Source organism: Orycteropus afer, unplaced genomic scaffold, assembly GCF_000298275.1.
Source record: "Orycteropus afer afer isolate SDZICR_OR568_19922 unplaced genomic scaffold, OryAfe1.0 scaffold00172, whole genome shotgun sequence".
Taxonomy (NCBI): domain Eukaryota; kingdom Metazoa; phylum Chordata; class Mammalia; order Tubulidentata; family Orycteropodidae; genus Orycteropus; species Orycteropus afer.
The window spans coordinates 2,405,232-2,419,324 of NW_006921759.1; the positions used below are offsets into that span (position 1 = coordinate 2,405,232).

General features: G+C 35.4%; 1 protein-coding gene across 1 annotated transcript in view; it reads left to right on the forward strand.

The window, feature by feature from the left end:
- Window positions 1-887: 887 nt before the first annotated feature.
- LIN54 (lin-54 DREAM MuvB core complex component) overlaps window positions 888-14,093 on the forward strand; it is a 108,157-nt gene continuing 94,951 nt past the window's right edge. Inside the window, exons 1-3 of the mRNA XM_007946811.2 lie at window positions 888-1,595; window positions 5,572-5,695; window positions 12,375-12,517. Of these exons, the coding sequence (XP_007945002.1) occupies window positions 912-1,595; window positions 5,572-5,695; window positions 12,375-12,517 (951 nt within the window). The 5' untranslated portion in view covers window positions 888-911. The remainder of the gene's footprint in view (window positions 1,596-5,571; window positions 5,696-12,374; window positions 12,518-14,093) is intronic.

Consider the following 14,093-nt stretch of genomic DNA (forward strand, 5'->3'; position numbering starts at 1 on the left):
AGGACTCCTGATGAGTGAGGGGGATTTGCAAATCTTTTTTTTTTTTTTTTTCTGGTTCAAAATTTTTATTTTTTTAAATTGTGATTTGGGTGAAAGTTTACAGAGCAGATTCACTTCCATACAGCAGCTCACATACACTTTGTCTCATGACATTGACTACAATTTACCAAATGCAACAGCTCCCCCCCTGCTTCCTCCCCCTAGTTACCTCTTCCTTGTGTCCTTCCCTCCAAATCTTTTTTAAATAAAGATTTCCTTGATATGAAGGTAATTGCTCATACTGGAGCCAGATAAGCCATTTGACTTGCTGTCATTGAGATGGATTACTTTAGAAACTCTTAACATTAATTTGGGTGTTTAATGGGTTTTATAAATGGTACAGTATCTTCATACAAGGCCCTACCTCATTGGAAATGTGCAGATGTTTTCCATTATTTCTTAACATTTAAATCCTATTTCCTTGTGTGAATCAGCAGTCTTCAAGTCTGTCTATGGAGAGGGAGTACACAGCTGGGAAGAAATAAGGTGGTCAGACACATCAGAGATTAAGAAGTTTTATGAGAGGGTATCGGAAATGCATTTCCTATAATTACGTGACTTAACATTACTTGAATGCAGTATACTTTTGGGTTGAGACATGAGCAAATGAGAATATATGCTTCTAGTTTTGGGTCTATTATGACTTTATTTCAGGTACTTGAATGTTGAGGATGTATTAAAGCTGTTGAACCCAGATAAGCATCAAGAATAGCCTTCACTCAATTATATATCAATAAAAAAATGGTTATTTTGCCACTTGTGTTTTACTTGAGTAATTTTTTTTCTTTTAAATCTGTTTTGAAACTCAGTAACCTCTTCATTTTCCAACTTTTATTGCAGTGCCTGATCAACTTTCTAGCAGGAGAACGATCATGGAGGTGGTGCCAGCTGAGGTGAATAGTTTGCTTCCAGAGGAGATAATGGACACTGGTATAACGTTAGTGGATGATGATAGTATTGAGGCTGTTATTGTTTCATCCCCAATTCCCATGGAGACAGAACTGGAAGAAATTGTCAACATAAATTCTACTGGTGACTCTACAGCCACGCCCATTTCCACGGAACCAATTACAGTGTACAGTAACCACACTAACCAAGTTGCAGTGAATACCACAGTTACTAAAGCAGATTCTAATACCACAGTGAAACCAGCTTTTCCAAGTGGCCTTCAAAAACTTGGTGCTCAGACTCCTGTGACTATATCAGCCAATCAGATTATTTTAAACAAAGTATCACAGACATCTGATCTTAAACTTGGCAATCAGACCCTTAAACCAGATGGACAGAAGTTAATTTTAACAACTTTGGGCAAGTCTGGTTCACCAATTGTTTTAGCACTACCCCATAGCCAACTACCCCAGGCTCAGAAAGTTACAACTCAGGCCCAGTCAGGAGACGCAAAGTTACCACCACAGCAAATTAAAGTAGTTACCATTGGAGGGAGGCCAGAGGTGAAACCTGTCATTGGTGTCTCAGCATTGACCCCAGGAAATCAACTGATTAATACTACAACTCAGCCCTCTGTGGTACAGACCCAACAGTTAAAAACAGTACAGGTAAAAAAAAAAACAAAAACGGGGGCTTATTAATTAAAATGCATGTTAAAAAATTAAATTGGTTTGTAGTTGTGTTTGTAGGGTGATTAAATATACAGTTGCTACTGAATTTTTTGAATGTTGCTTTTAGTAATTGTGAGTTTTTTTAAAGTTTGATATGTTCATTCCTTGTGAAAATTTTTGCCAGAGAACTTACAGCAAAAATAATTTTGGTTACTTTTCTAATTGTTTTTGTTATAGCCTTCCACTCCTTTTAAGATCCATTTTATTTTTGTGGTGGTTTGATTACAAGGATGTTTTGCTGGAATAAAGATGCCAGAATTACTGCTGGGCTGCTAAAGAATGATTCAGACAATTTGGTTTTTTTTTTAAACTTTGCTGCTCTGAGAAACCCTTGGAGCCAATAGTAATGTGTACTAGCTAGCGTGGGCTACATCTTCAGACTTTATTGTCCATTGCCATCTTTCATGTTTGCGATATGGAAAAGGCAATGCCACATGATAGAAAATAACAGAGGTTTCAGTTACCTCTATTTACCCTACCAAGGAGCTCTGGTGGCATAGTGCCTAAGGTACTTGACTGCTAACCAGAAGGCTGGAGGTTCAAACCCACCAGCCACTCCTTGGAAGGAAGATTGGACAATCTACTTCTGTAGTGATACTGCCTCAGAAACCCAGGGAGGGGTCACTATGAATCGAATCTGACTCCAGAGCAGTGAATTTTGATTTTTTTTTTTTTTATGTTACTCTATTAGCTATGGAATTTTGGGTGATTTACTGTCTTTGACTTTGTCACTTTATTGTAAGATGGCTTTTCAATCATGCTGAAATATATGGTAAAAAAGTAAGTACCTAGTGTTTTTTCCAAAAGGTTGAGGATCCTTCAAATTGCTACCTATTATTATATGAATAGGCCCCTAAGAGAGAAGGTTACCAGAACATTTATTAAATGGTTCCCAGTTTCTCATGCTCCAGTAGGCCTTTTTAGGTTACCACTACTCTCAGAAACACTATTATCCACTTGAGACCAGAGAACACGAATTTGTGCCCTGTTTGAAAGAGTTGCCTCCTTGAAGAGAGAGGGAGTTATGAGTTAAAAGTAGTAAAGCAGGTATATAAGGAAGTAATAAGGCTTGGGGAGGTATCCACTCTCAGCTGATATTAGAAGTAATGCTTTTGTTACTATATTGACAAAAAATTAAAAATATTTTTCATGGACTTTGTATTTAAGAACTTTGTAAGATTTCTTAACCCTTGTAATTTGCCCTAGTCCCTTCTACCACTGTTAAAGATTCTTTAGTGCCCTTTTCTTTCTTGTTCATTATCATGTCCCCCTTATCTCTGGCTTCCTTTTACTTCTTCCTTTTGATGGGGGTCTCTTTCATGAGATATCCTATCACTATCAAGCATCTTGTCCTCAGCTGATGTTTATTAGTTTTGGAACTTGTTTTTATTAGTCTACCAGAACTTAACTGGCTTTGATAATGTGGATCATAAATAACCATGTTCACAAGAAACTGAAAACATAAACTAGGTTGTCACTTTTTTCATTTGTAACAGCCATGTATGCATACCATTTACATGACCAGTGGGCTGTTTCTACTAGTTTTCTATGGTAATTCCCTAAATACTAATAATAAAAACTAAGACTGGGATCTAATTAGTATACCTTGTTTTATTGTTGTTGCTTTCATCAAACCTGATTCTATTTGTATATGACAAAGATCTTCTGTTTAACAAAAACAGAAGAAACCCTATTACGAGTATTATTCTACTTCTCTAATTATTTTTACGCAACTCAGATCTTTCCAAGTCAGAAGTAACCTGCAAACCTCTGATACATCGAGGGTTGGCAGAAAGTAAAAAGCTACACATGTGTGTTTTTCCTTTTTAGGCACCAGAATATTTGAGTTTAGTATGATTCTCTGATTTTTTTTTTTTTTTTCCTTAAACAATCCTCATCATTGTCTTAAGTTTCATCAGGATATTAAGACTGACCAGGTATAGATAGCAGGTAAAGGAGGAAGAAGAAAACCCATCTTGAGAAATAAAGGAAAGATGTGATAGTTGTGGCCAGAGGCAGAAACAAAGAGTTATAGGTATACTTAGTTACAAATACATAAACACTTTCCTATGTTTCATGTGTGTAGTATATAAGAATAGTAAATGATAGGAGTCAGAACAGTATAACTCCTTACTTCTGAATCCATCCAACACAATGTCAAAAATTACCTCACTGCATTATTTGATAACGTTTGGCTACCTCGTTTGTAAATCTCCTTTTCTGATATATTTTTGTTTTTCATCTCCTGATTAGATAAAATTGTTAAAAAATGATCCTTTTTACTTTTTAATAAAATAATGTTGTTTTAGGATAGTTTAGCATTCATAATGAAGAAATTCATGGTTCTTTAATGGAACTGCAAATTGTTATTTTCAGCAGTGCATCACTAAAGAAACGTAGCCACAAGGACAAGATGAGATTGTACATTTGAATAATTTATGTGCTTTTGGCTATATTGTTTAAATTTTTGTCTTGCTTGGTAAGTATTCCTGTAAGTTATATAATTGTGAATGTGGTTACAAATGGAGAAATACTCTAGACTCTTAATGTTTACTTTATAGCTAAGGTTATTTGGATTTCTAAGAACTTCATTACTTCTACTTTTTTAAATCACTAATGCTAGTAGGTCAAGTGCTAACTTATTTTAGAGTTTTAGACCTGTAAATGCTCTTGGGCAATATTTTCCCTGTATATCACTTTAAACTGTACCAGCTTTTAAAAATAGAATTATGGATTTATTTGAGTTTGTAATAGTTTTATCAGTTGTGTGTATTTAAAAAATACAGTAATGATTCTCCTTGTTTTGTTTTTAAGACGTGATTTGTATTTCATTTACTTTTTGTGTTCTGAATATAAGAAACTAATGTATTCTGAGTATAAGAAAATGTTACTTCATTTTAGTTTATAACTTGTACACCAAGAACTGATATTTAGCTAATTCTATAAGCTATTATAGCTTCTGATATATTTCTGTCACTCAAGTTGCTCATGTTTATTCCTTTTGAGTCATTATAACTAATAATAAATATGTCTGTTCAGAGTCTCACTTTCCATATCTGCCAAAAGGTAATATTTAATGTCCTTCCTGTTCTAAAAGTCTATGATTTGTATTTTTATCAAAGCTAAATTTCTGCTTCTAACTTTCAGAGGAAGGTTTTTCTTTGCATATTTGATAATTTCAATCTAAAAATACTGGTAACTCTATATTCCTTGATTAGTAGAGAACTTCATTTTAGTGCTGGCATGTAACTTCTATGAAGAAAATATAGACCCTCCCTTCTAGGCCTTTAGAGTATAGTAAACAGTATTTTCGTAAATAATATTTTAGAGACTTTGCCTTTAGAATAGCCTTTGTTCTAATCAAACTTGTCTCTTTGTACCAGAATACGTTCACTTGTTCAGTTCTTCCTTTATCTACTTCTGATGTATAGGTTTGAAGTTGAAAATCTAATCATAAATATATCTTTCATGTGTATTTATATTTTGCTTCAAGAGGCCAATGTAATTATATTTACAGGCAGCTTCATTATTTATACTATACTTTCTTAAATAACTCTATTCCCTCTTTTTTATTATTGAATAATTTACTTTGAAAAAGAATGTTGCAATGCCATGGTATTCTTCTTATTATTAAATATTAGTTTAGTTTTCTTCATTTGCATATATCCCAGAAGCTAAATATAAGGGTTTTTATAATAAAATGAAAGGTGTTATTATATATGTGCTTATGTGCTCATATTAATATTTTGATGAATGGCTGCATCTTACATGTTTTAAATATTAACCCTTAAATACTTTTTGTCAAATAAGCTGGTTTTTCCTGTACTATTGTGTATGGCTCTTCTGTCTAAATTTTGATTGAATAGGTATTTTATAGAAGCAAATGGTCTTCACAGTTATTTATATGTTTCAGATTGCTAAGAAGCCTCGAACACCAACCTCTGGTCCTGTAATCACGAAGCTGATCTTTGCAAAACCAATTAATAGTAAACCAGTTACAGGACAGACAACTCAAGTATCACCACCAGTCATTGCAGGTTATATTTCTTTATGGTTTATTAAGCTATATATTTACCTTCCTGTTAGGTTAGAAAGGAGTTCTGGTGGCATAATAGGTAATGGCTGGTAACTGGAAGATTGGCGATTCAAACCCACCAGCTGCTCTGTGGGAGGACGATGAGGCAATCTATATCTGTAAAGATTCACATTCTTGGAAATCCAATGGAGGTAGCTATGAGTTGGAATCAACTCAATGACAGTGGGTTTGGTGGGTTTATTAGGTTTAAAACAGGCTATTCTCCCACCTTAAAACATTTTAGTGCAGCAAGTATAGCTTATTAATATAAACCAAACTACTTAATAAGAAATGCCACGTTTACTCAATGTGTATTTCAAAGTGCCTTATCTCAAAATCGTCCATTACTTTAGTCTATCCTTAGTTTTCGGTAGAATTTTACAATGAAAGTATCCAAATACTAAACTCTAAAAATATTAGCTAACATTTATATATCGTTTACTGTGTACCTGGCACTGTTCTAAGATCTTTTACCTATAATGACCCATGTAATCTGGCAGTCCTATGAGATAGGATAACATCCTGATTTACCAGTGCGGAAACAGACTAATATATGGCAGAGCTGGGATTTGACCCAAGGCAGTTTGTCTCTAAGTACATGTGCTAAGTCTAGTAGATTTAAATTCATACATATTGGAGTATAGTATTTCATGGTTTCTGTTTGAAATTTTGGTTTCAGTATTTTAATGTGCCCTATATACTGTTTTCTATGAACAGAAAATTGTCCCAATGATAATTACTTAAGTGATAACAAATTATAGCTATATTACTTTTACCAGCAAACTCCTTAGGGTGACCCAGTTCTCTTTCATTATATACTTTAAAATTTGTCATCACTAATAACTACAACACCTCAAAATCTTATCTTCAAGTATTCCTTTCTTTTTAATCCTTCAGTTTAGCTACCTCAGACTCCCAGTCTAGCAGTTCTTTGACTTTGAAATCTCTATTTATTGACCCTTTCACTTTGGCATTAATAATCACCCCTTTCCTGTCCTCAAATGCTTCCTTATCCTTCCTTCCAAATACTACTGATTCTTTTTCCCCTAGAAATATAATGGTCTGATCAAGTCCAGCTCTCTGTCTTCTCCTTGCCTGCCAGATAGTAAGTAGTTTTTTTTTTTTTTTAAATCATCCTTGCCAGAGATGTAGGTATTTAAGCAGCTCCATACTTCTAGAGAAAAAATCACACAACAATGGTGACTTGTCTTTAATTCACAGGTATAGTGACTTTACTCTTCTTGCCAGGTATAAGATCATTTCTAATTTCCATTGTGCTAAAGGCTTGTGGAAACAACTCTGGATGGTAGACTTTTGATTAGAGACTTTCAAATGCTAATTACTTATCCTTTGCATGTGTATTTTTGGTGAGGGTGCTTCAGATCCCTAGAGTATATATTAAAACCATCTAACTGCTCACTTAGATAAATTTATAGGCAGTATTAACAGTAGACAACTCTGAAGCCAATGGCAGTGATTTGCCATTTTCCTCAGGCTTTGAATTGTATGTAGTGAGGCTTCTCATTTCAGCAATTTAAAGAAAAGATGAAAAGGTTATAGTTTGAAGTTAGTGTTGGGTGAGTGAGCTCTTTCTTTTTGGGCCTCAGTAGAGAAAGTTGGTGATGGTGTTAAAGTTTGGCTGGTGTCTAGAGGGCTTTTGTGGGAGGCAGATACAATCACAGAGGAAAGATTTTAAAGAGTTTAGATTTGGTGCTGGTTGAAGAAATAGGTTGCAGCTGGCTGACAATGAGCAAGGATAGGATGTATTGAGGAACAAATGGGACCAGCAGTCCAATGGGAGACCTTGGACAGGAGGAGGGGGTTAACTTGTAGGAATGTTTCAATGAAAGTTCTTTACTCTCTTTGAATTTTAGAGAGTCCCTTAAAATTTTTAGTTCTGGGGTAAAAGTATATACTAAACAGTAGTGGTATTTGTAGAAGTGTCCAAATGAATTGTTGGGTAATGTTAAGTGTCTACCTTATTTATATTTGGCTATCATGGATATTGTTTGCTGAGTCTTTGAGCCCTTTATAATATGTTGCAGAATGATTGTAGCTTCACCTTTTAATTATAGACAGAGTTATCAACTCTACCAAAATGGATAGAGGTAGTCTTCTACAATTCACTAGGATTATTGGCATTCAATTCTGTTTGGAGGGATAAATTATATTTTTAACTAATCAAAAATCAAACTTACTGCTGGTGAGTTGTTCCTGACTCATAGCGACCCCTCCTTGGGTTTCCGAAGTATATCTCTGTGGAAGTAGATTGCCCAGTCTTCCTTCTGAGGAGTGGCTGATGGGTTTGAACTGCCAGTCTTCTGGTTAACAGTCACATGTCTTAGGCCCTACGCCACCAGAGCTGCTTTAAATTCATATAAGCCAAATGTTAAACCATTAAAGTAGTTGTGCTTGTTGAGTTGTCTTATGATGAGGAGGGTTCATCATCTTTATATTGCAGCTAATGCTTGTTAGAAGTACACTTAGGTTGGTTATTTTTCTGACTTTTGGGCTTCTCATTGAAGATGGGTATCTTTTTCTATCTTTTGGTCAAGATAAACATACCTGTTTGCAATTGCTTTTTCTAAAATACAAATCTAATCTTGACATACTATTGGCCTCAAATTTTCTTGGCCTTACCCATTTGTGTCAGAGTCAAGTTTAAATACCAGTGCTTTCTTAGCATGAAAGGAATTTATGATCTCACACATACCTTTCTCATTTTTACCTCCTGTCAGCTCCAGACCTGGTGATTTAGCTTATTTTAAAGAGATTACCAAATGGATTGTGTTCTCTCAAGGACTTAGGATCTTGGCACTGTGCCTTTTACTTGGAGTGCCTTTCTTTGCCCTTCCTTATGGCTAACTCGTACTTTTAATATGTGGTTTGTCTCTACCTGTCTTGGAAGTTTTTCCCCTGGGTTTAGTTAGGTGCTCTTCCTCTGACCACGTCTGATGTATTCTCATAAAATTTGATTATTCCTACCAAATATCTATCTGTAATTAACCTTCTGTTAAATTTCATAGTAACTTTAAACTTGCCCATTAATCACACTGTGTTGTAATACTTGGTTTTCTTTTTTGTCTCCCCTATTCCACTTAGGATTTTCTTGGTGGTAATTTTTTGTCTCTCTCCAGTACATAGCACAGTTTCTGATGGTTCAGTGAAGGTGATTGTTGAATGAATAAGTATATCATGGTTGTAGTGTGATGGTATGGTAGGAGGTATTAGGATAGCTGGTTTTAATTATGACTCTTCTATTGATTTTTTTCTGTGATCTTGAGTAAATGTATTATTTGTCCATCTTAGTTTTGTAAAATGTAATCTCCAAACCACCTCACAAAATTTGGGAGGTGGTTAAATGAGATACTGAGGTTGTGATTACCAGAGCTCCAAAGGTACAAAGTTGCTGCAGAGGAGCAAACTTCATCTCAATGTGAAAATACTCACTAATGAACTATAATCTCTTATAGAATTAGTCCGTACTCAAATGTACTAACCCCTCCCCCAGCCTATCACATCAGTAGCCTTTAGGAGTATGTCTCTTAATTCTTGGAGAACACCTGACACTAGAATACAGAAGCCTTGCAAATTGATTTCAATGTGAAATTATATCTCTTGCATACTTACTTGAATCAGTCTCTGGAGTTAAGAATAAATGGGAGTCTGAGGTTAGATTAGATAACCAGAAGACATGCTATCTGGATGATAACCAAGTCAGCACCTCAAAGAGAGAATAACTTCAATTTCAAAGGTTAATAGAGAATTCTTAGGAAAATTAATAAAATCTTCAAATGTTTTGAATGACCTTTTATGTGATCACGTTATGCCTGTCAAACACAGATTGTCACTGTGTTGTCATATACTTTGCAGAAAAATTCCCTTCCCCCAATCGTAACAGTTCCTTGTTTATACTAAGAGCTAATGTTGTTGTTGTTGTTATTTGCGGTTGAGTCGCCCCGACTCATAGCGACCCCTCCTTGGGTTTCCGAGGCAGTATCACTACGGAAGTAGGCTTGCCCAACCTTCCTTCCGAGGAGTGGCTGGTGGGTTTGAACCTCCAGCCTTCTGGTTCGCAGTCAAGTGCCTTAGGCACTATGCTACCAGAGCTCCTAAGAGCTAATAGATTTTGTTAAATATAAGTAAAAAGACTTTTAGCTTACAATAATTAGGTAAAATTTTTTTCTTGTAAAAGTAAATTCACTTTAAGTGGTGTTTTTCTTGGTATCTTTATCCTCAGGAATTGAGGATTTCCAATATGAACATTTTCTGCAAAGTATATAATGCCTGACAAATATGACATTATATTAATACTATAAATGATGAGAGCATTTTATTAAACTGTGTCTTTTGGTAAATTTTTTCCAGCACGGACGATCATGTTATTTCAGGCAGGCTCAGCACTTTAGGGAGGCCTAAAAATATTTGCTGGAACTTCGTTCGCTTATGTAGCATTGATTTGTTTACTTGTAATTCAGGTAAAGACAGCATGTAAGGAACATTCAGCTGAAATTCATTAAGGAATGTGTCAACAAAATTAAATGTAACCATGTACTGGAAAGAAATTTAAAAAATTAAATTTAAAATGTTTTATAAATGTCAGATGAAACTGTATTCCATTTTATTTATTTGTTTTTTTAAAGAGACTGTATATTTTGGTATTGTTTTCAGGAAAAGTGGCTCAGAAGTTGCTAATTCCATCCATCCCGTCTTTCCTTTTTCCTTTCCTTAATTCCCTCCCTTCATCTTTCCCTTGTTTCTTCTTTTCCCTTTATTCTCCCTCTTCCTTTCTCCTTCATTTCTGGCAGTCTGTAAGTTAAATTGTAGCATCTAAAGTTTAGAAATATTTTAGAGATAATTGAGTTATTCGCTTCGTCTCCTTGTTGGGTGCTTGCATTCCCTTTTTGGCCAGTAGATTTAACTGTCCAGATTGGCCAGTGTGCTTGGAACCTGTTTAGTGACTAGAAATTCATTCCTGTTGAAATACTCATTTCAATTAGAAATGTTTGTTTCAAGTTTTTTCTTACACTGAGCTGACCTTCTCTGTTTTTATGCATTTGTTCTAGTGCTACATCTCATATGGTACAGATCAGTTCTAATTCATCAACATGTCAGCCTGTGTCAGTCAGGATAATCTCAGTTTTACTGTCTTAATAAACAACCTCTAAGTTTTGGAAGCTTAAAAAACCCCAAAGTTTCATGTTTTTTAATTCATACTTCATTATTATTTACATGTCCTACATGAGTAGGAAAGGGACTCTTCTCATCATTGTCTCTCAGGGATCCAGGCTGACAGAGTAGCCGGCATCTCAGATGTGCCAGAGGGAAAGAAAGCTTTGGCTACGTCTTAACATTGGCAGTAAATCTTCTGGCCCAGAAATGATACATACCACTTGAACTTATAAACTGATTGGCAAAAACTAATCACATGGCCTCAACCCAGCTACAGGGGGCAGTAAGCACGCTTCTACCATGTGCCCAGAATAGGGGAACCAGAAATAATTGGTGAATGGCATTTGTGACTATCTACATAGTCTTTCAAGAATTTGGAGAATTGTCGTTTTCTCTTGCCTAGAAAAAAATTCCTGGTATTTCAACCCATTGTAATGATTTCTAATGCTTAATCTACCTTGACACACTGTAGTTTTTCTATATTGTTTCTAAAAAGGGTATTATCTAGAAGAGAACAAAGTATTCCTGATGGGATCTGACTAGAGCAGCCAGAAGAAGCTCTTTTTTTCTTTAGGCAGTCTAAAATCAGTTTAGTGGTAAACCAAATAGCACTGAAATTAATTTCGTAAGTATCTTTTCTATAGGTGTCGATTTAAATTATATGTTACATGGCTTAAGTTCAAATAGGAAGACAGCTATAGTATAGTGTAATATTGTATAAACTCAATGTCATCAAGTTGATTCTGACTCACAGTGACTTCCATAGTGTGTCCAAGACTGTAAATCTACAGAAGAAGACTGCCTCATCTTTCTTCCATGGAGCAGCTGGTGGTTTCAAACCACTGACCTTTTGGTTAGCAACCAAATGCCTTAACCACTGTACCACCAGAGCTCCCTTATTATAGTGTAATATAATATAGAGATTGAAGTTTTAAGATTTGGGTTCAAGTACTGACTTTCAGGAGTTGTGTTATACAGAGTGTGTTGCTTTTTAGTCCTGATACATATAACTTAACACTATTGATAAGAACATGAATAGAAGTGTTTTGTAGGTTTTATGTAAATTGGTATTAAGTATTAATTAGAAGCATTATCTTATTCTGCTAGATTCACCACAGTTTACTGTTGTTGTTGTTGTTATGTACCCTCGAGTCAAATCCGACTCATAGCGACCCCTCCTTGGGTTTCCGAGGCAGTATCACTACGGAAGTAGGATTGCCCAACCTTCCGAGGAGTGGCTGGTGGGTTTGAACCGCCAGCGGTCTGGTTAGCAAGCAAATGTCTTAGCCACTATGCTACCAGAGCTCCCTGTAGTCACAGTTTACTAGGGACTCAGTATTAAGTTCATGTGTTGATACATGTTAAATAGTGAACATATTATACAGTCCTTATAGATATAGATCATCATGGCATAAATTTTTATATTATCATTGAAAAAGTCAAACTGATGTGCTGCCTCTCATTTGCAGGTAGGGTTCTTTCACAGTCTACTCCTGGAACTCCATCAAAGACTATCACAATATCTGAAAGTGGTGTTATTGGATCAACTTTAAATTCTACAACACAGACACCAAATAAAATAGCCATCTCACCATTGAAGTCACCAAATAAGGTAAAAAAAAAAAAAGAAAAAAGCCAAGTATTATGGTTGATGCCTTTATTTTCTTACTAGTCACTTTAGATACTTCAGTTTTAATATATTTCCAAGCAAGTAATAGGCATGCAGTGGTTACTGGATGAATTTAATAAGTGAGGCTATATGACAGATAAAAAACTTACTTTAAATGCACATTAATAATCATTTTGCATATTAAGATGATTTCCATGGCCCATGTGAATGTGGGTACAACAAAAATCTTTTAAATGAGGTCCATGATATTAAGTGTTCAATTCTGCTCCAGTTAATATTTTAGCAAAATTATTGTCCTTTGGGTAAGGCATATATATATAGTGACTGTATAAATAGAGGATGTTAAATGTATCTTTTTTTTTTTTTTTTAAATACTTGGTGTCTGTACCTTAGACTGTTTTTGCATTTTGGAGATCTGAGCTTTTGCTAGGTAACAGAATACCCAAAGTACTAGAAATTGCTATCAGATGCTAGTAACCATAGTGTCAGTGTTTTTAAAGCTTAAATACAATTTATTCAAAGCATTTGAAAGCTTTTCATAGTTTGTTTTCATTTTAAAGTACCTATCTTTTTATGCTCAGATCACATGAGTATTCTTAGCTTACTTTCCTAAAGCATACAGATAGCATTTTACTAGCATATGTTTTGTAAAAGGTATGGTTTAAAAGACATAATATTCAGGTGGAAAGCCAAGCATTATTTTCTGTAAGGTGCTACAATTATGAGTCTGGAAACATACTGCTCTTTGTACCCTCCTCCTCCTTTCGTTTGTAACTGCTTGTAAATAGAGCAAACATTGAACATTTGCCTTACATTTTTAAAAAGCCTAGCTACTGGTTTCTGTTTTGATGAGGCTTGAATATATAATCTGTTTTCTCTTATAGTTTCTTAAGATAAGATTATACCTGAATAATAACATAGATAATTATTTTCTTAAATGGAATGAATGCAATAGATATTCAACTACTCACTATGTGCCATGCATACTTATAAGCACTGGTGCTTGAATCATTTCTTTTAGAAGGATCAGCACAAGGCTGGTCCCTATCAAGCACAAGCAATGCAATGCACTGCCATTGAGTTGGATCCAAATCATAGTAACCCCTCCTTGGATTTCAGAGGCAGTATCACTACGGAAGTAGATTGCCCAATCTTCCTTCCAAGGAGTGACTGGTGGGTTTGAACTGCCAGCCTTCTGGTTGGCAGTCAAATGCCTTAGGCACTATGCCCTATCAGGCGGAGGTTAAAGATGTCCCAAATGTCCAGCTTTTCCAAACTGCTGTACCACTACATCATCTCTAATACCAACTCCTCCTCTTCCCCGCAGTACACTCCCTCCTTCTTAGTGTTATGTATTTCACTATAATGTCTCACAGAATTCACAAACTGCTAAGGAAATGGATCACATGGTGTTGGAAGCTGGGATGCCGGCAAGTCCCGAGTCTGTGGGACAGGTGTAGATCTGAAGGATTCTCTTCACTAACGTGGTTGTGGGAGCTCTGGTAGCATAGTGGCTAAGGCACTTGACTGCTAACCAGAAGGCTGGCGGTTCAAACCC